Source organism: Oncorhynchus nerka, linkage group LG22 (genome assembly GCF_034236695.1).
Source record: "Oncorhynchus nerka isolate Pitt River linkage group LG22, Oner_Uvic_2.0, whole genome shotgun sequence".
Taxonomy (NCBI): domain Eukaryota; kingdom Metazoa; phylum Chordata; class Actinopteri; order Salmoniformes; family Salmonidae; genus Oncorhynchus; species Oncorhynchus nerka.
Window position 1 is genome coordinate 82828251 of NC_088417.1, and position 10070 is coordinate 82838320.

At 43.0% G+C, this 10070-nt stretch overlaps 1 protein-coding gene across 1 annotated transcript in view; it reads left to right on the plus strand.

The window, feature by feature from the left end:
* The window catches only part of LOC115105856 (transcription factor RFX3-like), a 37005-nt gene extending 27356 nt beyond the window's left edge, over positions 1-9649 (plus strand). Inside the window, 7 exon segments of the mRNA XM_029628300.2 lie at positions 208-362; positions 471-568; positions 723-872; positions 1109-1317; positions 1469-1622; positions 1767-1809; positions 3355-9649. Of these exon segments, the coding sequence (XP_029484160.2) occupies positions 208-362; positions 471-568; positions 723-872; positions 1109-1317; positions 1469-1622; positions 1767-1809; positions 3355-3647 (1102 nt within the window). The 3' untranslated portion in view covers positions 3648-9649.
* The last annotated feature ends 421 nt before the right edge of the window (positions 9650-10070 follow it).

Here is a 10070-nt window from a genome sequence, read left to right on the forward strand (position 1 = left end):
GATTGAGGTGAATCTGACCCAGTATATGAGAGTATGTGTAACTCTTGAACCTGGTCTCCACAGTGGTGTGAGTGAGATTGAGGTGAATCTGACCCAGTATATGAGAGTATGTGTAACTCTTGAACCTGGTCTCCACAGTGGTGTGATTGAGGTGAATCTGACCCAGTATATGAAAGTATGTGTAACTCTTGAACCTGGTCTCCACAGTGGTGTGAGTGAGATTGAGGGCCGTCTGCCCTGCTGCAGACTGCTGGTGCTCTGTAGGAACGAGGCTGTGCTCAAGTGGATGAGTTCCTGTGACCACCTGATGTACCAGGCCCTAGTGGAGATCCTCATCCCTGATGTCCTCAGACCCATCCCCAGTGAGTGGCTGTCACACACGCGCACTTTCTCACTCGTCCTTAGTTGGATATCAGAATTCAAATGTTGGTCATTAAATAGACTGCTGTGCTTTGTATCTGTCCCTCTAGGTGCCTTGACTCAAGCCATCCGCAACTTTGCCAAAAGCCTGGAAGGCTGGCTCAACAATGCCATGAACACCATTCCACAGAGAATGATCCAGACCAAGGTAAACACACACCTACTTGCTCACCAACTTACACACATTTTGACAAATCAACTAAAATGGCCTATTTTTGTATTATTTGCTTTGATCCTGACTTTCCTGTTTTATCTGTTAGTTTTGGTCTGATTCTAATTGGCTGCTGTTTGATTGGCTGCAGGTTGCCGCTGTTAGTGCCTTTGCTCAGACGCTGCGTCGCTACACTAGTCTGAACCACCTGGCCCAGGCAGCACGCGCCGTGTTGCAGAACACCTCCCAGATCAATCAGATGCTCAGCGACCTCAACCGCGTCGACTTCGCCAACGTGCAGGTCCGTCTGTCCCTCTGGCTGTCCGTCCCTCCTTCCGGCGGTCTGGCTATGGTTTTGTTTGATTGTCTGTGTATTTATTTAGAGGGATACATCTGTCCATTGTATTGCCATCTGTCCTCATCTGTTAGTCCTCTCTCTGCTTGAATTAGCTGTTTATTTCATCAAAGGATGTGTGTGCATCTGTGTATTTGCAAGTCCACACTGACCCGTCCCATCTCTCTCGTCTCTCTCTTTAGGAGCAGGCGTCGTGGGTGTGTCAGTGTGAGGAGGGTGTGGTTCAGAGGTTAGAGCAGGACTTCAAGGCCACCCTGCAGCAGCAGAGCTCTCTGGAGCAGTGGGCTGCCTGGCTGGACAACGTGGTCACCCAGGTCCTACAGCCCTTCGAGGACAGGCCCAGCTTCCCCAGGGCGGCACGACAGTTCCTGCTCAAGTGGTCCTTCTACAGGTCAGCTACTGTACCGTCCATCGAAATAGAATCATTTCTATGTTTTTGCCCTCTTACCCAATTTAAGTATTGTTTATCATATTCATTGATTATTAGAAGTTTAGAAGTTTTGCAGTGGTTGATGAGGATCTCCTGTTCATCTCTTTTTCAGCTCCATGGTGATTCGGGACCTGACCCTGCGCAGCGCGGCCAGTTTTGGCTCGTTCCACCTGATCCGCCTGCTCTACGACGAGTACATGTTCTACCTGGTGGAACACCGCGTCGCCCAGGCAACCGGTCAGACACCTATCAGTGTCATGGGAGAAGTAAGGGCCAGAAGAAATGAACACGTTATATATATATATATATATATATATATATATATAGACACACACACATAAATGTAACAGTCCCATTACCCTTGGGCTCAGTTTCAGTATGGTTTCTGTGTGATGTTTATTGTATTGCAGTTCGATGACCTCAACGCCATGTCACCTGCTAACATAGACAAAGGTAAGCCAACCCCAAACTGTGTCTACAGGCTAAGTCTCTGTAGGTTTCTGTGTCTACAGGCTGTCTCTGTAGGTTTCTGTGTCTACAGGCTAAGTCTCTGTAGGTTTCTGTGTCTACAGGCTAAGTCTCTGTAGGTTTCTGTGTCTACAGGCTCAGTCTCTGTAGGTTTCTGTGTCTACAGGCTAAGTCTCTGTAGGTTTCTGTGTCTACAGGCTAAGTCTCTGTAGGTTTCTGTGTCTACAGGCTAAGTCTCTGTAGGTTTCTGTGTCTACAGGCTAAGTCTCTGTAGGTTTCTGTGTCTACAGGCTAAGTCTCTGTAGGTTTCTGTGTCTACAGGCTAAGTCTCTGTAGGTTTCTGTGTCTACAGGCTAAGTCTCTGTAGGTTTCTGTGTCTACAGGCTAAGTCTCTGTAGGTTTCTGTGTCTACAGGCTAAGTCTCTGTAGGTTTCTGTGTCTACAGGCTAAGTCTCTGTAGGTTTCTGTGTCTACAGGCTAAGTCTCTGTAGGTTTCTGTGTCTACAGGCTAAGTCTCTGTAGGTTTCTGTGTCTCTGTACAGGCAGGCTAAGTCTCTGTAGGTTTCTGTGTCTACAGGCTCAGTCTCTGTAGGTTTCTGCGTCTACAGGCTCTGTGTCTACAGGCTAAGTCTCTGTAGGTTTCTGTGTCTACAGGCTAAGTCTCTGTAGGTTTCTGTGTCTACAGGCTAAGTCTCTGTAGGTTTCTGTGTCTACAGGCTAAGTCTCTGTAGGTTTCTGTGTCTACAGGCTAAGTCTCTGTAGGTTTCTGTGTCTACAGGCTAAGTCTCTGTAGGTTTCTGCGTCTACAGGCTAAGTCTCTGTAGGTTTCTGCGTCTACAGGCTAAGTCTCTGTAGGTTTCTGCGTCTACAGGCTAAGTCTCTGTAGGTTTCTGCGTCTATAGGCTAAGTCTCTGTAGGTTTCTGCGTCTACAGGCTAAGTCTCTGTAGGTTTATGTGTCTACAGGCTAAGTCTCTGTAGGTTTCTGTGTCTACAGGCTAAGTCTCTGTAGGTTTCTGTGTCTACAGGCTAAGTCTCTGTAGGTTTCTGTGTCTACAGGCTAAGTCTCTGTAGGTTTCTGTGTCTACAGGCTAAGTCTCTGTAGGTTTCTGTGTCTACAGGCTAAGTCTCTGTAGGTTTCTGTGTCTACAGGCTAAGTCTCTGTAGGTTTCTGTGTCTACAGGCTAAGTCTCTGTAGGTTTCTGTGTCTACAGTACATGGAGTTCTTAAGATCTTTGAGATATGTCCGTCCAGCATGGCTGTGGGTCATTCAGCTTTCAGGAGCCTTAACTCCTCTTACCTTGGTCTCAACGGGTTGTCACTTAAAGAGCAGCGCCTTCAATTAATACCCATTGATTTAGTTAAATGTAACATTCAAATGTTATTAAGAAAAGCTGTTTTTTTGTGTGCAGCCTTTCCTGTCAAAACAATGGTCCCGCAGGACTCCTGAGAATCCTGGAGAATCATTATTTTAACTCTGTACCTCTGGTCTTCCTGCCCATCTGTCTGACTGACCTTGTCCCTCTGTCTAGACGAGGTGAGTGAGATGGACAGTGACCTGGAGGAGGACATGGAGGAGTCCGGGGAGCCGCTGGCCAAGCGGGAGAAGGCTGAGGTGGAACATGAGCACCAGGTGATCCAGGTGATTCAGGTGGGGGCTCTGGAGGACGGCAGTAACCCCGTGGTGGGGGTGCTCCAGCCGGGCATCCTGCACTCCCTGCCCCAGCCCCCCCAGAACCATGCTGAGCACATCCTCACCACCTCCGCCGCCACCACCACCATCCGCCACTGCAGTGCCACCGGCAACACCTACGCCTCCGTCTGAGAGGGAGATGACCCCCCCCCCCCCCGGGCAACCTCTCTTCTCTCTGTCACGCACGTCTGCACGGTCCCCTCTGTCGTACGCTGTGTTTTCTCTGCACTCGTCTAGACACACTCCTCCCCCCTCCACCCTGACCAGTAAGGGAGCGTGAAAAACATCACGACCACAGCTGGCGTCACACAAGCGGTGGATGAGTAGAGCTAGACGGGAATGTGGATCTGCTGGGGAGTCATGTGGACGGGCTGTCTCTGTCTGTCATGTGGCTGTCCTCTGGGTCAGGGAGGGGGATTGGGAGGTGGGGGGTTGTACAGGCGTGAGACACTGGCTGATCCTACTGTAGCTGTGTAGAAGGGAAGGTGTCCTTCCTTAGAGATTCACATATTTCCTGATGTTTAAAAGCTCAAATCCAAGCCACCAGCCCCAGAAGAACAACGGCATTGATTGACAGAAAACACCTGGTTCTCTCTTAGATTGGCTTGTTTAGTATATATCTAAACAACCACACAGGTGCTATTCTCTTACACTACCAGATGTTCAGACAGAATTCAGTTGAATGACAAAGTATTTTTTTAAAGTCATGAATCTTTCGAAGCATTGTTGAGATATGACATTTGGTGGATTATGATTGCTTATTGCTTGTAATGTGTTGTTTGGCATCCTATGATTTATTGAATAGTGTATAATTGTAGCCATGATCCCCTGATAAGCACTAATGGCTTTTAGCCATGATCCCCTGATAAGCACTAATGGCTTTTAGCCATGAAGTTAGTTCTGCCCATGAAGGAAGACATTCTGTTATTTATGCTGTTACTTTGTAGAGACAGAGAGACAAGCTGTAGTACACCACTTCTACAACACTGGCTTTTCTACACATTTCATGCATAGTGTGGGGTGTGCTTGACTTTTGGCCTTGGTTTGGTTGGGTTTAGATGCTCGATAGTGTGACAAAATTACATTAGTTGGACTTATTATCTACTGATATGTTCTCAGTACAGTAGGTGTGTTCTTTTGTAGGTTTCTTGAGTTCTGAATGGACCAAAAACCAACCAACCAGAGGAAACTGGCAGAGCGAAAGAGAGCCATCATGGCCGCCACAGTTACCACGGCGAGGGTGCTGCGTGTTCTGTTTCCTGTCCCAACAGTGCCGTGTTGCAGAGTGAATGTCAGGGATTCTATGTACCTCGGCTTCATCGTAGTGCCTTAATAACCCTTACTGCAGCTGTCCATGTAGTCCTGACTGATTGTGTGGTTGAGGGAAAGGATAGCGCACACACACACACACACACACACACACACAGAGACAAACACAGCTCCTCTGCGTTACTGTCCCAGCAACAACTTTGTGTCTCTGGTGACTTGTGGCTGGATTTGGGCTGGCTCATCAGTGTTACTGCAGGGCTGGAGAGATGCAGGTTCAGAGGTGCTTGTTGAGTTCTCTGTGCTGGTTCTATGAAATGTTTTGTTTGTTTGTACCTGCTCTCACTCTTTCCACACTCCAGGCCTGCTCCTGCTTTGGCCTCTGCTATTGGGTGAAGTGTGTGTGCATGTGCAGATGGGAGGACTTGATTGAGATGTTGATTGTGTGTGTATGAATGAGTCTGAACATGTGTTTGAGCACACCCACTAGTCACCCTACCTCACACCAGTGTTGCCAGCCCGTTGACACGTACAGCACAGTCACCAAACTTGTTCTGACATACTAACCGTATTACTCCTTCAACACTGCACACTAACATTATACATGCCTGTTACACCACACACAACTAAAATACAGTCATTTCAGCCCCTTCAGTTCTTAGTCCACAACGTCATCACCCCTTATTATCTCCCTTCTAAAGTGCATATTTGTATAGTGGACCAAAAGTAGATATTTTCTGATATTTAAAGATATATATATATATATAAGGATGATACAATGTATTCATTTTGTTTGTTTTGTTTTCATGTGGTTGATCTGATTGTCATCTGTGATTGTTTCTTTTGTAGCTCTTCTGTGATTGGTTGATTGACTGTGAAATGGGTGGGGGCATGGGGACCAGCTTCTCTGATGACACTGGATACACATTTTGTACTTGAACTGTTATTGATAGCTTTTAGGAAATGGAGAACACACTGGAACATTGTGTTGAACTGGAAGAATCTTGTTGTTGATACTACTGAAGTTACCTTTCTGTTTTTTAACTCTCATCTGGAGAACTGTCTGCACCAATGCTTTGCCTCGACTTCATTTATTAGTATTCATAGTGCTTTTGTTTTACTATTTGAGAAATGATTCTTAAGTTATGCACATGTATCCATGCGTAAACCAGTCTTGAAAATGGAATTATAACTTCTGAGAAACAAAATGTACCTGCAAAAGGACTGGAATTATGTTTTCAGTGGAAGTGGATTTATTTGATAAACTACATTTTCTTTACAGGTATATGAGAAAGGACAAGTAGAATTATATTGCCTTTCATTAGTTTTCGCGGAAGATAGAGTGCGTTCACTTTAAACTGAAGGTCATCGACCTTGCTTACAGGTAATTGAAGGCCTTTGGGCATTTGTTTACATGCCAAACTCTGACCTCACAGAAATGACAAGATCTTTCTTAATGACTGTACTGTCACCCAACATGCCGTTAGATATGGCTCTTGGACTTTGACCTTTTTGTCATGAAAATACTGAAGATGTTAAGATTAAATGTGTATTCATTTGTGCCTGGAGTGCAAACAGCTTACAGATGTGCTTTAGAATCTTGAAAGTGCTTTTTTTGGTCTTGCATGCCTTTTTTGTGCTGCTAGAATCTGTTGGTTTATCTATTTTTTTTTTTTATATGTGCCAGACAGTAAATGCTGTATTCACTCTGTAACCTCATCAAACCTGCCTGTTTTAACATCAATTGTGTTTTATTCATAGTTGACCATTCACAAAAAGTCGTACATTTATATTTGTTTAAGATTGAAAATATTAGGTCCTTCCCTTTTTGGTTCCTTGATAATTGAGCCCATTTCCAACGTATGTCAGTTGGGAGGGGTGAGAATACGGCAGCTTCACTGATCCACGAGACCCAGTGCCTTTGATTTTGCCCAAGCAGGGGGGCCTACGTCTCTGGTCTGACTCCATGGTTCCAGATACAGGCTCTTTAGACAGGCGTTTTATGGTAGTGAGGTGAAAATGGCTGCTCACAGTGAGAGGAGGATATGGGCCTGAGGGATCGTACACTTCTACCCTTGATCCTGATCTCATCCAAACTATGAGTACTGGTCAACTGTTACTGACTAATGACCACACAGGACAGTTTACAATGGATGGAGCTTGCTCCAGATATTTTCTGTTGGACTGCGCATTAGGAGAGAACTACTATTGTATAGATTTACTGTATCACTAAACTAACAAAGATTGGAGTATAACTGGACTGGCATATTTGCCAATAGCAACACTGTACTATGACTTTCATTGTTGTCACGATCATTTCCTTTCGTTGTATGATATTCACTGATTGCTGTATGTTTGCTTTATTCAGTATGATTTGGAATATTTTCCTGTTCTATTTTAAGTGCCATTTGACAGTCTAGTGAGTTGTGGCCCGCTGTAGCACGCTCTAATGCAAGCACACGCATTTGGCAGTGGATTTATGGGGGAACCTTTTAGTTGAAAACTCCCCAGATGTAACCAAGATGTAAATATAGACAAAATGGGAAGAAAGGATATTTATTTACTGTCTCCTTAAATATTTGTTTTGTTCTTTTTGGATGTTTTATTTCAGCCAAAAAAACATTGATTTCTCTTTTTCCTCGTTTTGGATAATGTATTGTATTCATATACAGGTAACTGCCACGATAATGTTAACACTTCAGTAAATGAGGGATACAAAGTATGTTAAAAAAGTAGGTGGTTCTACAAAGGTGTGGTTCCTGAATTGCTTAAAATTAAGCAATGAACATTCCACCATGCTTAGGGTCATGTATAAAAATGCTGGGCAGGCCCTTGTTTTGGCTAGCATGGCTGTGCCCCTATCCACAGGGCATGAGTGGTCACCTGAATGGTTTTGATGAGCATGAAACAATGTAAACCATATGCCATGGCTGTCTGTCACCAGATCTCAACTCAAATGAACACTTGTGGGAGATTCTGGAGCCGTGCCTGAGACAGCGTTTTCCACCATCAACAAAACACCAAATGATGGAATTTCTCATGGAAGGATAGTGTTGCATCACTCCGATAGAGTTCCAGACACTTGTAGAATCTACAGTGCTTTCAGAAAGTATTCACACCCCTGATTTTTTTTCAAATGTTTTTGTGTTACAGCCTGAGTTTAAAATGGATTAAATTGAGATTTTCTTGACACTGACCTACACACAATACCCCCATAATGTTAGACATTTTTACAAATTCATTTAAAATGAAAAGCAAATGTTTTGTCAAGTATGGCAAGCCTAAATAAGTTCAGGAGTAATAATGTGCTTAACAAGTCTCACAAGAATTTCCAACAAAGATTCAGGCACAAAGACTAGGGAGGTTTTCCAATTCCTCACAAAGATGGGCACCTTTTGAAGTAATTAACTCACCATCAGGCCAATGGTGACTTTAAAACAGTTAGAAGATTGATGGATCAACAACATTGTAGTTACTCCACAATACTAACCTAATTGACAGTGAAAAGAAGGAGGCCTGTACAGATAAAAAAATAATGCTGCAAAAAATGTGGCAAAGCAATGAACTTTTTGTCCTGAATACAATGTGTTATGTTTGGGGCAAATACAACACATTACTGAGTACCACTCATCTCATTTTCAAGCATAGTGGTGGCTGCATCATGTTATGGGTATGCTTGTAATCGTTAAGGACTGGGGAGTTTTTCAGGATAAATAGGAACGGAATGGAGCTAAGCATAGGCAAAATCCTATCATATGTTTGTTGTGTAGTAAATATTTCAGCTTTTATTTTAATTAGTTTTTTTCCTGTAAAGCACATTGTGTTACATTCCATGTCTGAAATGTGCTGTGTATAAATACAGCTTGATATATGATTTGATTCGAGGAAAACCTGGTTCAGTCTGCTTTCCCCCAGACACTGGGAGATAAATTCACATTTCAGTAAGACAATAAACCTAAACACAGGCCAAATCTTCACTGGAGTTGCTTACCAAGAAGACAGTGAATGTTCCTGAATGGCTGAGTTAGTGTTGACTTACATCTATGGCAAGATCTGAAAATGGTTGACAAGCAATGATCAACAACCAATTTGACAGACAGTTTGAAGACTTTTTTTAAAGCATAATGGGCAAATGTTGCACAATCCAGGTGTGCAAAGCTCTTAAGAGACTTACCCAGAAAGACTCATCTGTAATCGCTGCCAAAGGTTTTCTGTGTCGACTCAGGTGGTTGAAAACTTCTCAAGATATATTTGTTTTATTTTTGTAAACATTTTTATTTTTTACAAATGTTAGATTTTTTCTTACGCTTTGACAGACTATTTTGTGTAGATTAACAAAACATGACAAATCCATTCTAATCCCACTTTGTAACAACATTGTAGAGAAAGCCAAGGGGTGTGAATACTTTCTGAAGGCACTGTATGCCAAGGTGTATTGAAGCTGTTCTGGCTCATGGTGGCCCAACGCCCTATTAAGACACTATGTTAATGTTTGCTTTATTTTGGCAGTTACCTGTGTATAATACATACTGTACATCTCAAGTGACTTTCTTTTTGTGTGTTGTTTCAAGTTACCTCTTAGCTAGTATATTATATCTTCTTAAATTGGCAAGAGCTAACCAATAAGTGTAGGGTGATTTGTATTGTGTATTTTACATAAAAGATGAGGAAAACTGGGAAACTTTTATATTTATAAAGGCATATATTAACATTTAGTTTGTCGTAATGATGAAAATATAGGAACTATTAAAGACACGTAGTTTGGTTTTCTGAATATTTCAGACTTGAGCTCAGGCTAGCTTAGTGTTGTTTTCTTAAAATTTGTGGCTTGTCTTTTAAATTAATAAACTTTTTCTTGTTGAAAATAATTGTCATTGCTGTTGTATCTCAATTAAGTTGTCATAGAGAATGGACACACCGAGAAGATGAACGGATAAAAGCAGTGAGCGTGTTAGTGATCACCTGCTGTATGGCGAACGGTGGCGATTCAACTTGTAGAAATGTCGGGAAATTAACGGCACATTCTGGTGAGAGGCAATAGGACAACCACCCGCTGCTTACAGGAAATATCTACTCAAACCATCTTTTGGACTTTTTTTCCATTATTCCAGTCAATACAGTCCCAAAATGTTTTGAATGTCAGCAGTCAAGTGTTCAAGATAAATGATACAAAACTTAATGTGACAAGTGACACTTGTGGTGTGTTCAAGACAACTGGGAGCTCTGAGAAATAATGACGTCAGTGATCTTCAGGTTGGAAAGTGAGTTCTAGAAAGAGGTCAGTGTTCC